This window comes from Mauremys mutica, chromosome 16 (genome assembly GCF_020497125.1).
Source record: "Mauremys mutica isolate MM-2020 ecotype Southern chromosome 16, ASM2049712v1, whole genome shotgun sequence".
Taxonomy (NCBI): Eukaryota; Metazoa; Chordata; order Testudines; family Geoemydidae; genus Mauremys; species Mauremys mutica.
The window spans coordinates 24,286,927-24,309,833 of NC_059087.1; the positions used below are offsets into that span (position 1 = coordinate 24,286,927).

The window sequence follows — 22,907 nt, forward strand, 5'->3', positions numbered from 1 at the left end:
AAATTTATTTCAGCATGAGCTTTCATGAAAGCTCATGCTGAAATAAATTTGTTATAATGCTGACTTCCCTGCCAGGGCCCTATCCAGCAGAGCTGGTTCAGCATCCGAGGAATTTCTAGTACATACCTTGCTGCTCTGTTAGGATGATAGAACGTAACTGTAAGCTCTGTGGGGCAGGGGCAGGGGCACGGGCACAACAGGGCCCTGATCTGTGACTGGGAGCAGTAGGTGCTACTGAGAGAGAAAAGGCCCCTTAGACCACTGAATCCTTTCCCCCAAAGTGCATGACACAGTCCCAGAGGCAATAGCAACCGTACGGTGCCCTCACAGAGCACCTTCACCTCAAGCATTAGAGCACTGTGGCCAAGTGTTGTTATCCCAGTGCTACTGACGGGGAACCGAGGGCTCGTCCGGGGTCCCCCAGCGACCAGTCCTATGGGGAACCGAGGGCTCAACCGGGGTCCCCCAGCGACCGGTCCTATGGGGACCCAAGGGCTCGCCCGGAGTCCCCCAGCGACCGGTCCTATGGGGACCCGAAGCTCACCTGGGGTCCCCCAGTGACCGGTCCTATGAGGCCCTGGGGTTTCGCCCTGGGTACCCCAGTGACCCGTCCTGACAGGGACCTGGGGGCTCGCCCGGGGTCCCCCAGCGACCGGTTCTATGGGGACCCGAGGGCCCGCCCGGAGTCCCCCAGCAACCGGTCCTATGGGGACCCGAGGGCTCGCCCGGAGTCCCCCAGCGACCGGTCCTATGGGGACCCGGGGGCTCGCCCAGGTACCCCAGTGACCGGTCCTGACCGGGAGCCAGGGCCTCGCCCAGGGTACCCCTGTGACCGGTTCTGACGGGGACTCGGGGGCTCGCCCGGGGTCCCCCAGTGACCGGTCCTGACGGGGACTCGGGGGCTCGCCCGGGGTCCCCCAGTGACCGGTTCTGATGGGGACCCGGTGGCTCGCCCGGGGTCCCCCAGTGACCGGTTCTGATGGGGACCCGGTGGCTCGCCCGGGGTCCCCCAGTGACCGGTCCTGACGGGGACTCGGGGGCTCGCCCGGGGTCCCCCAGTGACCGGTTCTGACCAGGACCTGGGGGCTCGCCTGGGGTGCCCCAGTGACCGGTCCTGACGGCTCGCCCGGGATACCCCAGTGACCGGTTCTGATGGGGACCTGGTGGCTCGCCTGGGGTCCCCCAGTGACCGGTCCTGACCGGGACCCGGGCAGGCAGTGGCAGACAGGGCCACCCAGAGAATTCCGGGGGCCCGGGGTCTTCGGCGGCGGGGGGCCCTTCCGTTCCGGGAGCCGCCGCCGAAGTGCAGCCCGGTCTTCGGCGGTAATTCGGCTGCGGGGGGCCCCGCCGCGGGTCTTCGGGGCACTTTGGCAGCAGGTCCCGGAACGGAAGGGCCCCCCGCCGCCAAATTACCGCCGAAGACCGAGCTGAACTTCGGCAGCGGGTCCCGCTTCAGCGGTAATTCGGAGGTGGGGGGTCCTTCCACCCCGGAGCGGAAGGACCCCCCGCCGGTGAAGACCGGGAGCGGAAGAAGCTCCTGCGCCTGGCCCCGCAAGAGTTTTCTGGGCCCCCCGGAGCGAGTGAGGGACCCCGCTCCAGGGGCCCCGAAAAACTCTCGTGGGGGCCCCTGCTGGGCCCGGGGCCTGGGGCAAATTGCCCCTCTTGCCCCCCCCCGGGCGGCCCTGGTGGCAGAGTTGGGAATGGACGGGGGAGTCCTGGCTCCTGCAGGGATCAGGCAGCACTGGCTGCTTCACCAGCTCCATTGACCCCCTGCTCCCCTTTGCCGCCTCCCCACGGGCCGGGGACAGAGCCGGGGGCTTCGTGCTCCAGCCTCCAGCGCTGCTGCTCCCCCCAGGACCCGGGGCGGAGACCGCCCCCCCCCTCCGCGCTCGGCTCGGACCGCGGGCGGGCGAGGGAGGCGGGGCGGCTCCGGCGGGGCGGGGCGGGGCTGGGTCCCGGCCCCCAGCGGGCAGTGCCGGGGCTGGCTGGCGGCTTGGCCGGCTGGGGCACTCGCTGCGCGGCGTCGCTGTGTCCGCCCGCCCGCCCGGCCAGATGCGGGTCCCAGGCTGGAGCCCGGCCGCGCTGCTCCTCGCCGCCTGCCTCTGGCGGCTGCCGCCGGGCCGGGGCGCTGCAGGTACCGGGGGGCGCAGGGGGGCGGCGGACCCCGGGGCGGGGCGGGCCCGCGCCCTGCTCGCACCTCACCGGCGCTGTGTCCGGCGCTGCACCCCGGGCCCCTCCAGCCTGCCGGGGCGGGGAAGGGCCCCCTCCTCTGCCGCGCTATTCCCGGGGCGCGGCTCTGGGCCTGACGCCTGGTCCGTGCTGACCAGCGCGGCCGGGTAGGACCTGCCCCTCCGGGGGAAGCGGGGCAGCTGTAAGGTCAAACGGCTTCCGCTCCTGAGCCCTGCCCGGCTGCAGCAACCATCCAGCCGCGCTCCTCGGGAGAGCGCTGTGCAAAGCGGGGCCAAGGCTCGGGGTTCCGCTTGTAGAGGTTGGGGAAACTGAGGCACAGAGCCGTCCCGGGGCCGTGGCAGAGCTGGGGACGCCGCTTTCCGTGGGACGCGTCCCACGCTGGGGTATCTGGGGCTGTTGTTGTATCCGACTCCGCTCCTGGAACCTGTGGCTAGGTTTGGTTTCACAAGGCTCTGGTGAGGTAGGGAAGTATGATTAATCCCATTGTACAGGTGGGAAAGCTGAGGCACAGAGCGATGAAGTGAGCTGCCCAAGTTAGTCTGTGGCAGAGCCAGGAAGAGAATCCAGCTGTCTTGGGTCCTAGTCCGGTGCTTTAACCACTAGACCCTCCTTTTCTAGATCTCTGCCCGGCTCTTAATGGACATGTGTCTACAACACCCAAATAGTCACCTCCATAGCTGGCACTAATTGGCCATCTGCCAGTCAGTCTCAGCAGAGAAGATGGTCATGGATACTCCCACGCTGGGAAGCGTTGCAGGGGAGGGATGTGGAGTATGGAGGAAGGTGGCATTACCACTGCACATGCAGTAAATACAGCGAAAACTTCAGTGCCCAGCGTTGCCAAGCTCTCTTGCATGATCACTGAGTGCACAGGAAAAAGCATGTGAATTTTCTCTTAAAGCTACACAGCTGTTGGAAACTTCCCCACGAGTCTTGGTCGACTTGACAGGACAATTCCTGTTGCCTCATGGAAAAGCCTTCAAAGCATTTCTGTTATTAAAACTTGATACTTACCCTTTTTTAAACAACCAAATTGCCTACTTCTGTGTATCCTCAAAATGCAGAAGTATAGTTATCCTAGACCGAACAACAAAGAGTTACAGGAGGAAGCGGTGAATGGAGCATTGAACTGGGACGCAGGGCACTGGGGTTCTGTGCCCAGCTCTGCTGCAGGACTCTGAGCAAGTCACCTTCCCTGCCAGTGCCTCAGTTTCCCATCTGTGAAGTGGTGAGAGCTATCCTCTGTAAAGTGGTTTGAGAGAGCTGGATGAGGAGAGCTATATCAGAGCAAGCTACTGTGATTTATTACAAATAATCTGCTAATACAGACAGTGCTTTTCATCATAGAGCTCAGCGCGTCACAAAACGGGTACGTGGTGCTATATCCCCTGTTTGTAATTGAGGCACAGAAAGGTTCAGAGCCAGAATTTCACCTGCAGGCCCTATTGCCTTCATTGCTGCTGTTATTGGCCGATCTGCTTGTATTTTGGTAGTGCTTAGAGAGCCTGACCAAGATTGGAACTCCGTGGCGCTAGGCCCTGTACTGACACTTACTGTTAGACAGCCCCTGCCCCAGGGAGCTTCATACTGAAATAGGGTGGGAGGAGAAACAGAGGCACAGAGAGGGCAAGTGAATTGCAGCACTGAGACTAGAGCCCAGGTTTGTAGGGTCCCTGTCCAGTGCTCTCTCCACTGGGCAGCAATGATCCAGTGGAATGGGAGAATGCCTGGCCCGTCTCAGAATCAGGCCGTTAGCTACTGGCCTAAGGGGAAGGGCTGGGAATGGAATGCAGCTCTTCTGGCTCGGGCTCTGGGCTGAGTCCACAAGCACAGTGATTTATGGCTAACTTGGACCATTCACATAGCCTGCTCCTCCCTGCTGCCCTGAACGTGTTTGCAAAACAAGCTCCAACCCGTGTGGAGGAGTGATTAACTGTTTATATATATAGCCTCTGGAGCATGGTGTGCATAGGAAAGAACAAACACAGCACCATTCTTGTCAGTTCACCTTCTTTGTTCTGTCCGCTCCAGCCTGGTAGCAGTTGCGCTGTGAGATACGTTATCAGGGCTTCCGGTAAAGCACAAACAGGAGAGACTTACCAAATCATCTGTTCTCCCCCCTCCTCCCCCTCGTTATTGTGTAAGTAGCAAGGCAGTCTGTGTAGAGACCGTTTTAGTGGTATGGTCACCACCTGCCTGGTGTTAGACCAGGAGTCCTGGCCTGGGTAAGCCAGATTCCAAGGCCTGTTTTCTGAGCGTTCCTCTAATCCAAGCCTGGCCTGCTTTGTGGTGCAGCGCTGGGTTTGCTGCTAGAATACAGCGTCTTGATGGGAGTTCTGCTCTCCGGCGTTGGCCTCGGGCCAAGCAAGCCGAGCTCTGCTCAGAGGTTGAGGAGGACTAGGTGGCGTCTATCGTCTTCCAACTGCTACTGATTCAGGAGCAATATTATTGCACTTTTACTGGAGACTGTCTGACTCCCCCACCGGTGGATGAGTGTTGCAATTGGAGCTGCTATAAAGGAGGAAAATGGGGAGGATGCAGGGAAATGGTGGCTGTGAATGCTGAGATGGGTTAGTGACTTTGAACCCTACTCAGACCAGATAAATGTAGCCTCCAGTCACCGCTGGCTCTCGATGCACTGGTCCCAGTAGCCTGGCTCCTCACAAATCCCTTGCTCGCCGTGCTGCTGGGAGGGAGGGAGCAGCTATCCCTGTATCTCTCATTTTCAGCCCAAGCAGGGCCCCTGTTTCTGCTCACTCGTCAGTACTAGGCATCTTTAGCTGCCAAATGCATCCCAGAATCCTTTGCGCTGGTTTGTAGCAATGCTTCAAAGGAGGCACTGTGGCAGCTGTTGCAAAGGATACTGAGACAGAGACCCAAGGACAGCCCCTTGTGCAACTGAGCAGAAACAGGGATGCAGATTTGGAAGGGGATTTGGGTGGGCAGAAACTCAGCAGCCAGGGAAACATGCTTTAAGACGGACCTGTTAGTGACCAGGGTGGTCCCAGTGTTCTTCCAGCAGCATGCATGCACCTTAGATGGCCCCCTGCTTAGTCAGGGGTTTAGTCCCCGCTTTGTTTCATGGACAAGATGGCTTCTGCTTTGGTGCATGTCAAATCCTTTGCTGTGATGCCCGGGGGATTCACCTGCCAGCCACCAAAGGGGGGTGTGTGTTGAGAACATGGGGGATGAGGCACGTTCTAACTCTCCCCTTCTCTTTGTGCAGGAACAGAAGAGGTGATCGTCGGGGAGGCCGGAAAGAGCGTTGTCCTCGTGTGCCGAAATGTGTCCGAGCGAGCGGACGAGGTGGACTGGTTTCACGGGGACCCTGGTGCTGTGCCCCCACTCTTCTCCTCCAACGCCACGCTGCCCGAAGACGCCCGCTTGTCCCTGGTGGACAATAGCTCTCTGCACATCTCAGCGCTGCGCCCGCAGGACGGGGGCAATTACACCTGCAAGGAAGTGCTGAACAAGACAGTCCGAGAGCACAGAGTCCAGCTCCTGGTAGCCAGTGAGTTCCTCGACACGCGGTGTCCTGTAGCTGCAAGGGGCTTGACCTCACGGAGTCCTAGAGTTTAAAGCTAGAAGGGACCACTCGTTCACCTAGTCTGACTTCCGGTACATCACAGGCTGTCTACACCAGCCAGCGCCCACACACTAAACCCAACAACTGAAGTGAGACCGAAGGAAACGGGACCCCCAGGAGATTAGACTATTCCATGCCATGGGCAGAGATTAGGAGGGACTGAGGTGTGCCAGTGCCCGAGACCCCTGCAGTTGTAGGGAAATGATTAAATGAGAGAGACCCAGATAATCCTGGGCAAGGGACCCCCACCCACAGAGTGCAGAGCAAGGCGAAACCCCACCAAGATCACTGCCAATCTGACCTGGGGGGGAATTTCCTCCCCCCCACCATATGGCGATCCGACCCTGAGCATGTGAGCAAGAACCAGGCAGCCAAGCCCCTGAGGGAGGGAGAATGCTTGGTGCCATCTCAGAGCCCTGGCCTGGGCTGCAGATGTGGTCTGCCAAAGCAGCTGTGCAGGAGGCCACGTGTGAAATGGCAACCTCACCTCCAGGGCACCCCCGTTCGAGGGTGGTAAATACTAGCCACAGGCGGCCCTGTGCCCTCCAATGGGAATGGCTTTCGGGGTTGAGATAGAACCACCCACCTGAAGGGGAGAGGGTCTTTATCCCACCCCCAGCCCCTGAGCCACTTGCTTTCCCTCTCTCTGAGTCCAAGTTACCCTTTGGGTTATTGAAGCTGAATAGAAACAGGTTATGATGTTGGAGCTGTAGGCGGGCTCTCATTGTCTCACTTCTGCTGGCTCGCCCCGGTTCCGTGCCCAAGCGAGTCACAGGTGCTGCTTTGTGTAGATACACGGTCTCCCTCCGCAGAGATCTGTCCCTTTTGAACAACAGTAAGGAAACCCTGACGTGTCTGGGCCGAGGTGGGGATAGCTCAGTCCAGGGGACGATAGGGGATGTGAACAGTCGGGAGACAGGCAAAGCCACTTGCATAATTGAAATGGAGAATGCATTCCTGCTGGCAGCCGTCCCACCTTGGGCTGCCATCCTGGTCGACTGCTCCGGCTAAGCCAGATTGGTTGGTGCTTGGACGGCAAAACACAGGCTGCTGCAGGACATGGTGGTGTTCATTCAGCAGATGGCCCTCTTCCCACTGAGTCAGTATTGAACCGGTGTCCCATGGAGTTGTGGGAGATGAGAAATAAAACCAAGGTCCTAGCTGCCTGTTAAATATCCCAGGGGCCTGTTTCCTGGCCAAATTTTAGCTGGGGTAATTGTATTCTGCTGATTGAAATTGAAGCCTCAGCTCTGGACAGAACTCTTTCTTAAATCCCTGTCCTGAACTGTTATGCAGTAGTGCTGGGCATTGTTAAATGGCTACTGGGTTCTTCCCCAGAAGTGGCTGCATTTCTCTGGAGAAGGTTCCTGTGTGTGTAGTCTGGGAAGTGTGTTGGAATCCTTTGGAATGAAGGGCACTGTGTAAATATATGGTTAATTTAGGACACCTGCATGGGGGGTCTTAGTTTCTCTCCGTTTCCAGAATCTGCTCCCCACTCCTTCCTGTTCCCAAGCCCGCTGGAGGCTGTCCTTACACCTCCATCCAGGGTTTTGCCCGACACTAACTGGGAATCTAGTGCCGGGATGGCAACACAAGAGCGCAAAGCTTAGAAAACCCGCAGCACAGGCAGGCAGGACGTCAGCCTCTTGCAGTTCCTTCCTGATGTGCCTCACCTCTCGCTCGGCCACAGCCGCCTCTAGAGATTAGAGAGGAGCACGGTCTGCCAATATACCCGTTAGCTGCTCTGCCGAGCCTAACTGGGTGCAGTGGGGACTCTGATCCACTAGGGCCTGGACTGTGACCACCACTTTCACAGGCCCCGCTGCACAGCCCATACTGCTGTGATCTAGGCCAGGGCTGCACTCGAGCTGGAGGAGGAATGTCTAGCTTGCGTAGACACCCATCTGAGCTAGCTTTGATGAAGCAAGTGTGCTAAAAATAGCAGCGTGGCCACAGCAGCGTGACTGGTGGGCTGGGCTAGCCGCCGGAGTATGTACCTAGGGGCCCAGGCGGGATTGTACGGCTAGGGTGCTCACTCCGCTCCGTCAATCAAAGCTGGCGCGCCTGCGTCTACCCAAGTCGACGGTGGAATTTACAGCTCCAACTCAAATGAAGACGTACCCTGGAACGAGGAAGAGTCTGGATCCTGCTGTCTCTTGAGCTATGCAGCCCCCTTGCGTGTCGTTCCGCATTAGCTTTGCTCCTTTCTTCCTTGTTGGTTACCTGCTGTGCACAGGCTATTGTATCCTTTGTATCCTTTCTCTCAGCCGTACTTCCTGCTTGTGGTCAGGGTGTTCCTCTCACTGAGAGCTGCTGCACCCATTTTGCCCAGAGCAGTGCTCCGAAAGGTCACGCAGGGAGAGAGGGCTCTCGCAGTGCAGGGAACTCCGCTGTGGATTTGAAATGAACAGCTGATCTGTAGAGTATTCAAATGCAAGAAATAAACCTTAGGCTGCTGTGGCATGTGGGTTAGTGGTTTGAGCATAGGGCTGGGAAGTGCGCACTCTAGAATTCTAATCCCAAACCTGCCGCTAATTCCCAGTGATCTTGGGCAAGTCAGTCAACCTTTCCGTGACTCAGTTTCCCCAATTGTAAAAGTGTGGAACCACCTTGTAGGGCTGTTTGTGAGCCTTAGTTATTTACACTTGGTCGAACACTGCAGACATGGTCTGTATTATCATTGCACTGGGGGGGTTTTGTTGGTTGTTGGTTGTTTGTTGATGTTTTGGTGTTTTACATGGAATATATAAAACGGGGCCAATTCACAGACTTCCTGTTAGAAGGTTGGCTAAGGAGTGACGGACAGCTCAGTCTTTTTAGTTAATCCAACAGAAGGTTAAGTGTGACTTGGCCACTGTCTACAAGGACCTACCCAGGGAGAGATTTCTGATAGCAAACAGGGCTTTAACACAGCAGAAAAAGGCATCATGAGATTCAGTGGTTAGATCAATTCAAACCAGAAACAAGGGGCACATTTTCCACAGCGAGGCTCGTTAAGCACTGGAAGAACTTACCGAGGGATGTGGTAGTTTCTCCATCGCTTGCAGTCTTTCAGTCGAGATTGGGTATCTTTCGAAAAGAGACGCCCTGCCTCAGCCAGAAGGGCGCAGGAGTGATTGGGTGAGTTCTCCGGCCTGTTGTCCAGGATGTCAGACTGGGCCATCAGAATGGTCCCTTCTGCTTTAAAATCTAAATGAAAAGGTCCCAAATATCGGTGAGAACTTAACGATAGCAATCAATAGGAGTTCAGTTGTGGCTTTTAGCCATTGTCCTGTGTTTGTGGTGGTGCCGAGGTGTGAGATTTGAGGGGAAACGCACACCCAATCTCCTGGAACGTTCGTTCGTTCTTTGGCATCAGCGGTGGCTCAACTCCCTTAATTGTAAGTTAACGATATGTTTGTGGGGCAAGTGGACCCGCGTGCATGGGCTAGTCATTAGTGTTGATCATCACAGGTGAGGACAGTTCTTGAGCTGCTGGTTTGAAATGTCTCTAAATGCCGGTAGCGTTATATTGATGTAAACCAGGAGTTCAGAAGCTAGTAGAACACTAGTTCAGGTGGCAGATTCCAAGACCCAGCACCAACATGCAGTGCTTTTCTGCTGAGTCACCCTAAACTCAGGTACTTGAACCCTGAATAAAGCTGTGGAGTGATTTCTGATGACTCATGCTGGCAGGTCACTCATATTAATTCCAGCAAAGGTTGGACTGGCTCTTTGGATCTGGGACAGAGGAAGTTCTGCAACTAGAAACATCCAATTTTGGCAAGAAAGCTTATACTGAGGCTTCTGCTTAGTCACTGGAGTTACCAATAAAGCCAAATCCCAAGAAAGGATATGTTTGCAGTATAGAGACTGTTCAAAGCAGGGTGGGGAGTTCACCTGCATCCAGCTATTTTGCCCTGAACATTTGTATAAGGTGGGTGAGTCATAGAAAATGAATGTTCTGTTTGTTTATCCTAGTATGCAGATGAGCTCTGGCTGAGCCTGTGCAGCCTTCCATCAGCCAGAGATGGAGCAGGGAACTGGGCATCAGAGTCTGGTCCTGGCTCTGCCACTAACTCTCTGTGTGATTCTGAGCAAGTTGCTTAACCTCTGTGCCTCAGTTTCCCTATCTATAAAATGGGGATAATCATTCTTCCTGCAGAGGGGCCAGTGCGGCTTAATTACTTTGTGTTTAGAAAGTGGTGTGAGCTCTCTCAAATGGCAAGTTCTGCATCAGGGTAAACGTTTTCCCGAGCATACATACTTGATGCTGTTTATGAGCAAAATAAACCTCACTCTCAAACCCTGTGCACAGCATCTAGCCTAACTCTGCTGCCTAAACTCCATGTAGAAGAGAGAGGAAAGGGAGGCTCCAGGTTTGCTACGCTCTGTATCCTCTCTAACCAGCCCAATGGAAAAGTCCATATTAGGGCTGTTGATTAATCACAGTGAACTCACGCAATTAACTCAAAAAATGAATTGCAATTTTAAAAATTAATTGCGATTAATCACAATTTTAATCACACCGTTAAACAAGAGAATACCAGTTGAAATGTATTAAATATTTTGAATGTTTTTCTACATTTTCATATATATTGTATTCTGTGTTGCAATTGAAATCAGTGTATGTTATTTTTAATTACAAATATTTGTGCTGTAACAATGATAAACAAAAGAAATAGTATTTTTAATTCACCTCATACAAGTACTGTAGTGCAATCTCTTTGTCATGAAAATGCAACTTACAAATGTAGATTTTTTTTTTGTTACATAACTGCACTCAAGAACAAAACAATGTAAAACTTCAGAGCCTACAAGTCCACTCAGTCCTATTTCTTGTTCAGCCAATCGCTAAGACAAATACGTTTGTTTACATTTGCAGGCAATAATGCTGCCCTCTTCTTCTTTACAATGTCACTTGAAAGTGAGAACAGGCATTCTCATGGCACTGTTGTAGCTGGCATTGCAAGGTATTTAGGTGCCAGATATGCTAAACATTCATATGCCCCTTCATGCTTTGGCCACCATTCCAGAGGACATGCTTCCATGCTGATGATGCTCGTTAAAAAAAATGTATTAATTAAATTTGTGACTGAACTCCTTGGAGGAGAATTGTATGTCCCCTGCTCTGTTTTACCTGCATTCTGCCATATATTTCATGTTCTGGCAGTCTCGGATAATAACCCAGCACATGTTGTTCATTTTAAGAACAATTTCACTGCAGATTTGACAAAACTCAAAGAAGGTACCAATGTGAGATTTCTAAAGATAGCTACAGCACTTGACCCAGGTTTAAGAATCAGAAGTGCCTTCCAAAATCTGAGAAGGACGAGGTAGGGAGCATGCTTACAGAAGTCTTAAAAGAGCAACACTCTGATGCAAAAACTATAGACCCCAAACCACCAAAAAAGAAAATCAACCTTCTGCTGGTGGCATCTGACTCAGATGATGAAAATGAACATGCACTGCTTTGGATTGTTATCGAGTAGAACCCATCATCAGCATGGACGCATGTCCCTTGGAATGGTGGTTGAAGCATGAAGGGGCATACGAATGTTTAGCATATCTGGCACCTAAATGCCTTGCAATGCCAGCTACAACAGTGCCATGAGAATGCCTGTTCTCACTTTCAGGTGACATTGTAAATAAGAGGGCAGCATTATCTCCTGCACATGTAAACAAACTTGTTTGTCTGAGCGATTGGCTGAACAAGAAGCAGGACTGAGTGGACTGGCAGGCTCTACAATTTTACATTGTTTTATTTTTTAATGCAGTTTTTTTTTTTACATAATTCTACATTTGTAAATTCAACTTTCATGATAGAGATTGCACTACAGTACTTGTAGTTGCAGGTGAATTGAAAAATGCTACTTTTTGGTTTTTATACAGTGACAATACTTGTAATAAAAGATAAATATAAAATGGGCACTGAACACTTTGCATTCTATGTTGCAATTGAAATCAATATATTTGAAAATGTAGAAAACACCCACAAATATTTAAATACATGGTATTCTGTTATTGTTTCAGTGCGATTAATCACGATTAATTTTTTTTAATCGCTTGACACCCTAGTCCATACTCCTGCCCAAGGGAAGCAGATGCTCTTTACTCAACCCTGGTTTGGGGTGGTGCTGGCAAACTATGTTTGTTGTTGCAGTTTTTGCTGCCAACTGGATAAATGCCCTACAGAGCAGCCCTCAGATCTCCTTTCCCTTGGGCCTCCTCCTGTACAGATTGCAGCGCCGGCGGGCTTTGTTTGACAGCCCCTGTGTTGACAACTGCTCTCTAAAGATAGAGTTGAATTGGGAGTCGGCTTGCGCAGGCTGGCACGGCAGCACAATGTGCGAACCCTGAAATCCCCATGACTATTACTAGGGGGAGTTGTTTGATTACTGCCTGAGTGCCAGATATACACATGAATGGATGTGGAGCTTAAAGAAAACAAACTACAGACCGGAAATAAGGAGAGAGCACACTCAGCCCCAGTCTTTGCGACAGCTGGGAGCAGCCCCCCGTCCTGTGTTCCACCACCCCCACCCTCGCACCCCTCTGCGAATGTACCAGTCTGGGGCTTTGGATGGCTCTTGACCTGTTGTACCCTTGTTCAGTTCTTTCACTTTTTAAATAATAAACCAACATAATCCCAGTTGCTATCAAACCAACAGCCCTGGAAGGAGTCCAGAAATGACGTTCGCTGGGTCCTCTGGATTGTGGAATTTGCCCCCGCAGCTGAATTGCAGTTTGTACGTTGATCTGGGCTGCAAAACAGAGCTGGCACATGCAGCCTTCTTGCAGCAAGCAGAGTAGGGCTGGCAGGAATGGAGGAGGCCTGGGTCTGGGCCCAGGGGCTCATTGCTAAGACCCTGATCCCGCAAGCTGAAGACCGAGGCTCCCATCCTGCAAGCTGTTCTGTGGCCACGTGGAGTGCCAAACTTCAGCCTCCTCCTGCCTCAGGGCTGGGCTGGCAGGGCTCTTTCTGGCCAGGTGCACTGGGAAGCACTCACGCCTTGGCTGTCCACGGCCTGGCCATGGGGGCTCCTGGCCACTTCCCCATGAGGCCTTTAAAAGCCATTGGAGGTAGATCGCACAGTATGCACGGGCATTGTCAAACGGGGGGATCCCTTCAGAGCTTGTGGGGGGACCCCAGATAACCAGCGTTCCCCAGCTAAATAGTGGGCAAGCTTTGCCCAGATGTAAGGTAGCACTTTACGCTGCTTTGAGGGGACTGTTTTGTTACACACCCCAGTTCTGGTTTCTCCTTGCCCGTTTCAGGTGGCCCCAGCAATGTGATTGTCAGCATCTCCCCCGCCGCACCACTGCCCAATGGCACAGTGTATGTAGACAAACGCAACACTGTGATGTTCAGCTGCACCAGCAACTCCCATCCGGAGCCCACAATGGGGTGGACTTTCCAGCCGCCCAGTTCGGCCCCAGAAACGTTTACTGAAGTCAATGGCACCTCCACCGTCTACACCCTGCAAAATCTCTCCTTGCGCTTCCAGGGGAACTACTCATGCACAGCAAGGAACCCTCTCAGTGGCAGAAGTCAAACATCAACCAAGGAGCTCCTGGTCTACTGTGCGTAAGAGCGTTTGCGGTGTTATGGCTTGGTGAAAGGAATGGGGAGGGGGTTTGCTCTTCCAGTGTTTTCCCTGCCAATAGGTCTGGGTGTTAGCACAGGGGGTGATCAGAGTGGGAATGGTATCCTGGCTTTTGCTTCTTAAAATATTTTGCTACAAAAAACTGGGTCCAAATGTCAACCTCAACCCTGAACCCTCCTAGGGACTGGGGTGTGGGGGGTGTTGGTTAGAATCTCTGTATTCAAATCTGCCTCAGCCATGCTTGTGAGTCTGATCCAGGATAGGCATATTGTCCGAATCAGGTTTGAACGGATGATCTCGGTGATCTAGGCCACAAGTCTAACCCTGGGCTGGAGCTGGGTCTAACATCATCGACCTGGTGCAGCTTTGCACACAACTGCAAATGGACCTGCTGATCATTTCTGCGGCACCAAATTTCATCCCATGTCGTCAAACTGAATGCATTTAGCAAGAGTCTTGTCGTTTTCCACGCAATGAGAGATTTCACTGGTGACGACTGATTATGATATTTACGATTTGCCGTGTTGTAGCTGTGTTGGTCCCAGGATATCCGAGAGATGTGGTGGGTGAGGTAATATCTTCAACAGGACCAACTTCTGTTGGGGAGAGAGACAAGCTTTGGAGCGACACAGAGCTCTTCCTCAGCTGCAGGAAAGGTAATTTCCAGCGCTGGAGCAGAGCTCTGTGTAGCTCAGAAGTTTCTCTTTCATCAACAGAAGTTGGAGCAATAAACCATGTAACCTCGCCCACCTTGTTTCTATGCAATTTACTGACAAGTAATATTTGTACAGTGCTCTGAAGCTGTCGGGCCCTATTCTCACCTGGTGTAAACTGATGTAGCCCCTGTGAAGTCAGTGGAGCTATGTGAATATATGACACCTAAGATCTGGCCCGCGAGGGACTGGGTATGCACCACAATGTATCAGGAAGGACGAAGGTGTGATTGCTAAGACATACTGTGTATTAACATCAGCTAACGCATAAGCTAAAACCAAAACTGTCCTGCCCAGCATAAGGATGGTTCACTGCCTAGTGTTTAGGGGGACAGGCTTTCTTGCTCCCCATAAGGGCTGGGTTGAGATTGCCCCGCTGCCTTTTCTGCTGGGGACCTCGTCCGAGGTCTCCAGTGGTTGCTGTGTGCTGCTATGACAAGAGCACACGTGCCCCCCAAAGACTGGTGTGAACTTGCAGGGAGGGAATTGAGGCAAGTGGGAGGAGAGAAGAACCGTAAGATTTTTAAAAGGAGCTAAGGGAAAAATAATACCTCCCTCCCAGGCTAAAGTGCTGACACTGTCAGGGTTTCACAGCATGGTGTATCTCAGCAGAGATGAAGGCGTCTTTAACCTCGTGCTGTTTTGCTGTTAGATTCCCCGCCGTCGGTCCCAAGGTGTTGGGCTCAGACTGCCCAAGTGGGGTTGATGCTGCAGTTGTTTTGTAACTGGCCCGGGGGATACCCGCACCCCGTCCTTCAGTGGACAGAAGAGGGGCGAGACCTGGAGAATTCGAGCTGGGTCGTTAATGCAACCGGCACCGGGGACACCCACGTGGAAACGCTGAGCAGTTCTCGCCTCCTCCACGGGAAGGAGTTCAAGTGTGTCGGGAGCCACATCCTAAAGCAAGGGAAAGCGGAGACGACCTGCACTGTGCAGATAAGTGCGTCAGCCTGTCCCTCCCTGGTTAGCCATTAACGACTCTGTGCACGTGGAGAGCCAGGCTGCCAGCTTGGCTCCAGCGAGAGCCCTGGACACGGGGCTGAGGGCAGGGAGTCTGATTGTCCCCTGCCCTGTGCCTCCTGTCATCACTTCCAGCTGTGCAAAGTGCGGGGAACACTAGTGAATCCTGATGGGAGTGTTTGACATGACAGTAAATGGCTATGCAGGGCCCAGGGCAGCGGGGATCAGAGCCTCTGCCTGGGCCCAACTTGGTGGACACAAATAGTTCCATGGAGGTCCATGAGATGACTCACGTGCATATGGCGACTCAGGCACGTACAGGTTTGCAGAAGCGGGGCTGAGAATTTAAAAAGTCCAGAGAGATGTTGGGAACCTCGATTTTTTTGGTTGCCCAACTTGAGATCCCGTAAAGGGACTGGATTTTCAGTGTCTGCGTGCAGGGATAGGGACACCGAGGCACAGAGCGGTATAATGCCTTGGACAAGGTCACCCAGCAGGCCAGTGGCAGAGGCGGGAATAGAACCCAGAGCTCCTGAGGCCCAGTGCAGGGCTCTATCCATCAGGCCACCCTGCCTCACAAAGTAAGGGATCCGGCCCCTTTCAGCAAAGCACGTACTTAACTTTGAAGGTGAGCAAGTGCTTACATGCTTGGAACCAGGGCCTAAGACACTTGCTCCAGGTCAAAAAAGGCAGAGCTGGGAATTGAATGCCAATCTCCCGAGACCCAGACCCAGGCCCGGGCCTCCTCTAATTATCTGGGTGAGCAGTAGCTGCCTGCCAGTGTGGATCCAGGGTTCTTGTACATACACCCTACATGAGGTCATTTTCAAGTTGCTCTAGGAACATAAGATCTTTTTCCTATAGGATTTTCAACCTCCTTCTCAACTCCCTCCCTCCCTCCTTGTTTAGAGGCCCCTTCGCTGGCGACGGAGCCGCTGAAGACCTGCTTTGTGGGTGGCACCGTGTCCCTCACGTGCCAGGTGATGGAGAGCAACCCCCCTGCGAGAATCAGCTGGCTTCGGAATGTCTCCCAGCCAGAGGTGGAGATCCAGCCTGGTGGGAGGTACCTGGTCACCCAAGAGGGCAGCGTCTCCAATCTCACCATTCAGAACTGCTCCCACGACGCTGACGAAGGCTACTACGTCTGCAAAGCTGAGAACCCCGCGGGGCTGAAGGAAGCCTACGTGTCACTCACTGTGAAGAGTAAGTTAGCAGTGCTGTAGCTGGGGGGGAGCGGAAGCAGGGTGCAGGGAGAGGGAGCATGACTTGAAAAGGAGCAGTAAGTGAGTCTCTGATGTACTGCCCTGAATTCGTCCCCTCTAGGGCTCCCCGTGAGACATAAAACCCCAGGGAGAGGTGATCTTATGCCTCATTCATTTGTGTGCGTTCATAGTTGTCTCCCACGTTCCTCTGTCCATCGGAGCATTCCCAGCTGCGGGGGGGGGGGCAGCGGACACTGGCTCGCAGAGCCGCGATCTTAGTCTGGTGAATGGGTCCAGTTGCCGGAGGTGGCAGGATCAGTGTGAAAAATGACACAATTCTTCCACCCTTGATTCTAAAACCGGCCTGATGTATGAGAGAAGCTGTTTACGGGTCAGCTGAGTGACTGGTGCGGTCCCTTCGTGAAGTCGACAGCGTGTGTTACTGTATAGCTGTACTGAGCGCACGTGCTGAAATCTGCAGTCAGGCAGAGCCTACCTGGGGCAGTTCCCGCGGCACGCTGCAGTGGTTTTCATCTGCATGAGGTGTGTGTGCACGATGGCAAGCGGGCGCCCGATGCACCCGTCCCCGCCGAAGGAGCAGGCCAGTTACAGGGTAACCATTGGCATCAGGGCAGCGCTGTGACCGGCCAGTGACAGTCCCATAGGCTGAGCTGCTGCGTCTCTCCTCTCCTCCTCACAGAGCCGGTGAATATAGTCGGGGTGGTGGGAGCAGTCGTGGTCCTGCTGCTGCTGGGAGTTCTGGTCATCTCCGGAATCATTTTGTACTACAACCCCCTCCTGTGCCTGAAAGGTAAGAGGAGCTGGCACCCCCCCACACTCCCCCCCCCCGCATCCCCTCTGCCCTTCCCAGCCACAAGGCACATAGATGGGAGCTCTGCTTCTCCAGACCTGACCTGGCGCAGTCCTTAAGTTTTACCCCCAGCCTGTACCCCCGCCCCACTAACCTGTGTCCACCACTGACGTGCAGCCCCTGTAGGAATGGTGTCCGCTTTGGGAGCAGGGACAGAGGTACCCAGAGAGCGGGGCACTTGCATAGCCGACCCAGAGGGGATGGCATGGCTGTCTCTGTGCGGGACCTTCTGCAATACTGGAGATTGTGTGTGTCCTGTGCGAAACCGCCCTCCCCTTCCCCTGCAAAGTTGTATCTGATGCTGTGTCTCATCAGTCTCTGAGCCGACCACAGCTGCCTTCTGCTGCTTCAATGGGACAGCACCATCTCCCCAAGGCTTTCCGGCACCTCCCTGGGCTGTGCGTCTGGATGGCGATTGCCCGGGACAGTCCCAGTTCAGTATAATGGACAGTATTGCCAAAGGCAGCAAATGATCTTACCGGGAAACTGACTTTGCTTTGTCTGAGGAATCACGTTTATGAAGGTCTCTTAAATCTTTTTTTCCCTTCCCCCTTCTTCCCCCCTGTCCCCACAGGCAGCATATTCAGGTGAGTGTTTCCTTCCTCCGATCTCTGTGCAAACCTCGGTATAGCTGCTCTCCGGTAGACTTGCTGCAGTTGTAGCTAGGCTATACGCTACCCAAGGTAGGAGCTGTATCGACTGAAATCACAGGCTAAGGTGAGTGGCACGTCCTGCACAGAACCAAGGACCAAAGCCACAGGCCCCAGTCACTTGAGCTAACTGAGACACTCCGTTAGCTATTGCTAGTAGCCCGGCTTCTGTCCCCTGTGACACAGCCGCTAGAAGGGGGGAGATCACACGTGTTGCGCTGACCCGGGGGAATATGCTGCCTCTAGGGAAGGAAACACCCATGCAAATTCCTCTCCTTGGCTGTTCTTGTTATGCAATGTCTGGAGAGGGCCTGGCTTTTGAGTCACATCCCCTGCCCCCTGAAGACAAGGTAATTCTGCCTTGATTCTTTAAAGTGTAGGGAGTAAATAAAAGCAGCAACATGCTGCCTCTCTGGTTTACAAATAGCTTCTCCAACCCCCAGTGACAGCGGGTCGTGGTGTTCTTCACTCCAGCTCCCTTTTCTAGTGCTTATTGTCCCCGTCCCCCCACCCCGGGTTCTGTCCCTGGCTCCACTCTTGTGTGGCTTTGGGCGATTTCCTTCCCCACCGGCGTGCCTCGGTTTCCCCACCTGTGCAATGGGGAAAGTACTCGCCTCACAGGGTGATTACGGGGATTTATCCATGAATGTTCGTAAATTGCTCTGAGGACTTTGGATGAAAAAGGCTGCCGAGCTGCAAAGCCCTATCAGCCCTATTGCTGCCAGTGGACTTTGGGGGCGAGTACAGGACTTGACAAAGCAGCCGTAACTAGCAGCTCCCTGTTAGAGACAAAGGTACAATTCCGTAGCCCCCTGGGGGAATGGAGGAAGGCTGGGGGCTGGAAGAAAGAGGGGAAGGGGCAGCCCTGCAGCCTTCTCAGTCACTTTCATTTGCCCTCCTGCTCACAGGAATCAAGACTCAGATGATGTATTCGTGCTGGTGGATTCAGATGGAGAAGGGGAGGAGGAGGAGAGGGAGGAAGAAGAGGCGACTGGCAACTCCAATGTACATCAAGTGACGGCCCTGGTGAACGGGAACAGCACCCAGGCTGGCTATGGCTACCATTTTACTGAGAGTAAGCACCTGGCTTTGGAGACGCATCGCTGCACAGGGAAATAGGCTGCCCCTATCAAGCTGCTTGGTAACATTTCTGTGGGTGGGAGAGGCCACCATTTTCCCCGTGTCCTCGCTCACTGGGCGGTGTCCCAGCAGCACCAGCTGGGGGACGGGAGGAGCAGAGACGGACTCCACCTCTTCTCTCCACCCGCGCCTACTGCATGCAGTCACCCGGCAGCTGGAGTTAGGTGATGAGGATCATTTGTACTGTGCGTGTCTAGCGGCCTCGGTCGGGATCAGGGCCATGTTGTTGAGGGCACAGCACACACCTAGCGAGAGAGAGCCCCTGCTCTGAGAAGCTGCTCACAGTCTGAATGGGCAAACAGTGGAAGGACGGGGGGAAAGGCACGCTAGACATATGCACGCTAATAACATGGCTACTACAGCTTAGCACCCGGGGGCGGGGAAAGCCATGGCTCTGGTAGTAACTGTGTGCTGGGGTCTCCTGCCTTGTGATTTCTTCTAGGTGACAGCAGTGAGCTGCACAGTGAGCTCTCAACAGAGGAAGTGGAGAGAGAAGAGAGGCTAACTACGCAGAGGCAAATTTTCCCTTTTCTTGCTGAAATGGATGGAACTGTGGGTGGAAGTTAAACTTCAAATGCATCATTGATACGTGGCTGCACCTAGGCTGTTCAAATTCCTGCAGTGGGATCCGTCTGATCTGGTTCTTAGTTTCTTTCTTCCCTCGCCACAGCCCTGTTTTTCATTCTTTGGTTTTGTTCATTCATTCTTCTCTCACGATTCTTTTCTTCTCTTTCTTTTTGGCTATTTCTTCCCTTCGCCCAAGTTTTCCTTTTGTCTCAGGTTTTCTTGTTAATAAGAGGAAGTTCAGAGGCAGAGACAGTTCAAGAGGCATGTGCCTCTGCTTCAAAAGATCTTGTCCCGTGGGTATCCTCTTCATCGCTAAGCCTGCCGCCGACTGTGTCCAGGACCCATGGGGAGTTAACAGGAGGGCAGTTCTGGATCACGAAAAAGGCTAAAGGCAATCCCAGCAATATACTTGTCCGTACAAGACGCAGCAAAAACTGGGGGGAGGGTTGCAGGAGTTTGCTTCATAACTGCTAGAATGTGCATGGTCTGTTTTTTATGAAGATGTTCCGGTGCTGGAAGGGAAGGTCAGGATGTACTGTGCGCTGCGTGGCTTTCGCAGGGCCAGCTGGCCTATTCTGCACTGAGGAAGTGAGAAGAGCTCCTTGAAGCTTTGCATGTGATTTCGATCCAGAGACCCGACTCCGCTTTAAAAGCATCATCCAAGTACAGGGTACTCCTACTGCCAGCTCTGCCTAGTGGGGAGGAAGAAGGATGTTCTTGTGGTTAAGATGCAGGATCTGGGTTCTGCTTCTTCTGCCACAGACTTCCTGCGGGGCAAGTCTCACAGGCCTGAGTTTTCAAAAGTGGCCACTGATTTTGATGCCTCCATTTTGGGCTTTCCAACTTTAGATGATTGTCAGGCAAGGCAGAACCCTAACTTGCCTACGTGCCATGTGCCTTCCACTTCAGCAGTGCGACTGCCTGGAGGGGAGCAATATGCTCAGAGTGGTCTATGCCAGGGGTGGCCAAAATTACCGATCCTCTGAGCTGCATACAATAATCTTCAGACATTCGAGAGCCTGGCGCACCTGCTCGGGGCAGAAGCCCACTGGGCAGAAGCCCACAGCCTCACCACCTGCTGCAGGGCAGAAGCCCTGAGCTCCTCCATCCCCCCACAGTCTGGTAGGTGGAGAACAGGGGGACGTGGGGGACTCTGAGAGTTGCACTTGAACTGTAAAAGAGCCGCATGTGGCTTGCGAGCAGCAGTTTGGCCACCCCAATCTCAGAGTCACACAGGAACGTAACCCACAAGAATGCTCAGAGCAGTGTGAGCTGACCCAGCCCAGGATGGAAGGGCGCTATGGGGCGGATTGCTCGCTCATCAAGGGCTGGAGCCCAGCCTCCGCAAACCCTTACCCCATAAATGCAGCTAGTATTTATTCCCTATCTGATAGCCAGTTGTGTGCTGCCCTTGCCGCAGCTTCAAAGAGCAGCTCTCTCTCGATTTTCCTGTAAAACAGAATGTTCCTAGCGGTATGTGGATGTGATTTTTGTTTATGGAATAAAATTATTTTTCTGACAAATCTGTCTGCTCTGCGTTTCTGCCTGTGGGGCGGGGGGCAGCCGTCCCTTTTCTGAGACATAACCATATTCAATAACTCCAATTTGTCTATGGCTGTTGCTCTGCTGGGGCCTTAGCTAGAGGTGCCTATCGCAGTGCGTGATGTCTAAGCCGGGACCTGCACAGCCAGCCCTTAGCAAAGCAGGAAATGGTAATGTTTGCCAAGCTCGTTAGTGTTCCTATAAACCTGTCTGCACCAGTTTAGTTAAACACATGCAAAACTCCTCTGCGGCTGTCGGGTTAGAAAGAGCACATATCGCTCCAGCTGAAGTTAATTCCTTTTGGACATAAACCATGTCTACATGGCTCTGTCCAAGGGACCACGCTGGAGGCTGCACTGGTTTGGCGAAATGGCCGCCAGCTGATGTACAGACAAGGCCAAACACCCTATATGCAGGTAGCGCAGTAGGATGTTCCCTGCCCCCCTCAGTTGTTTGACATTAATGGAAGCCCTGGGGGGCTAGGCACAGCTTCTGCTGAAGCCCCATAAGTAGTGGCCCTAGATACATTTTGCTGGCCAGAAGACATGGCTAGAGTGGGCTACCAGGTATCCCCCCTGCTCTGGGACACACCTGAGTGCTCTGCCAGCCTGGGGAGTGAGAGGAAACTTTCTCTGCGTTGGGGTGGAGGTTGCTGTGGCCATAACACTTCTAGGCCCTACAGGGCTGCAGAGTGAAAGAACCTTTCTCCAGAGAATCTGCTGTCCTGGAGACCTGAACGCTTGGCTTTTGTTAGTCTGATTTTCCTGCCTGTGTGCTCTTGCCAGCCGGCTAGTTCCAACCTCAGGCTCTTCCACTGCACAGTCATCTCAAGCCCTGTAACATTAATACCAAGGACCTTAGGCTTCTACTTCTGCTTGCTGGGCTGAAATGGGTGCACCGGAAGCCCAGCAGATTAGCAGGAGACCAAGGCTTGAACGCCATTGCTGCTTTGAAGGCCGCGCTGACTGCTAGTGGGTGGGACCCATTCATAACCCATGGCTCTTTTGCCTCCTACTCCTTTACCTAGTTTCCAGGGGGTTAGAGACAGGGGTGAGCTGCAGCGGGTTCGCACGGGTTCACGCGAACCCGTTGTTAAATTTAGCAGCCATTTTAGAACCGGTTGTTAAGGGCTGCTAAATTTAACAAAAGTTCCCGCCCACTCCTCTCCTGCTCCGCCCCCTTCTCCTCCCCCTCCCCTGCTTCCCGCGAATCAGATGTTCGCGGGAAGCCTGAACAAGCAGCATGGAGGCAGCCAGCAGGTAAGCTGGGGCACGGAGGGGTAGGGGAGGTGCGGCTGGCTCAGCAGCTCCCGGTCCCAGACCGCGGCTCCCTCCAGCCCAGCGCCGGCCCGGGGAGTCGGGCCCCGCGGCTGCCGCCGAGCGGCCAGGCCCCGGTGCCGGCCCGGGGAGTCAGGCCGAGCGGCCCGGGGAGTCGGGCCCCGGTGCCGGCCCAGCCCGGGGAGTCGGGCCCCGGTGCCGGCCCGGCCCGGGAAGTTGGGCCCCGGTGCCGGCCCGGCCCGGGGAGTCGGGCCCCGCAGCTGGGCCCCGGTGCCGGCCCGGCCCGGGGAGTCGGGCCCCGCGGCGCCGGTCGTGGTCCTGGCAGAGTGGACCCGGTCCCCAGGCAGTGTGGTAAGGGGGCAGGGAGGGGGTGGGTTGTGGGGGGGTGGATAGGGGTCAGGGCAGTCAGAGGGCAGGGAACAGGGGGATTGAATGGGGGCAAGGGTCCCGGGGAGCAGTCAGGAAAGAGCAGGGTTGGATGAGGTGGTGGGGGCACTCAGGGACAGAGAGAAGGGGTAGTTGTATGGGGTAGGGGTTCTGGGGGGGCCATTGAGAATGAGAGGAGGGGTTGGGTGGGGCGGCAAGGGGCAGTCAGGGGACAGGGAAGGGGGGGATGGGTCAGG

The 22,907-nt window shown here is 54.2% G+C and overlaps 1 protein-coding gene across 2 annotated transcripts; it reads left to right on the forward strand.

Moving 5' to 3' along the window:
• Positions 1-1,980: 1,980 nt before the first annotated feature.
• On the forward strand, positions 1,981-20,988 carry VSIG10 (V-set and immunoglobulin domain containing 10). 2 transcript variants are annotated; one of them, XM_044990083.1, is made up of 9 exons: positions 1,981-2,134; positions 5,417-5,701; positions 13,034-13,339; positions 14,728-15,015; positions 15,945-16,238; positions 16,938-17,048; positions 17,683-17,695; positions 18,667-18,833; positions 19,341-20,988. In XM_044990083.1, the coding sequence occupies exons 1-9, from the start codon at positions 2,053-2,055 to the stop codon at positions 19,463-19,465; spliced, it is 1,671 nt and encodes a 556-aa protein (XP_044846018.1). In that variant the 5' UTR covers positions 1,981-2,052; the 3' UTR covers positions 19,466-20,988. The 2 variants fall into 2 exon arrangements, with proteins under 2 accessions (XP_044846018.1, XP_044846019.1); XM_044990084.1 differs by lacking the exons at positions 1,981-2,134; positions 5,417-5,701 and adding an exon at positions 12,539-12,838.
• The last annotated feature ends 1,919 nt before the right edge of the window (positions 20,989-22,907 follow it).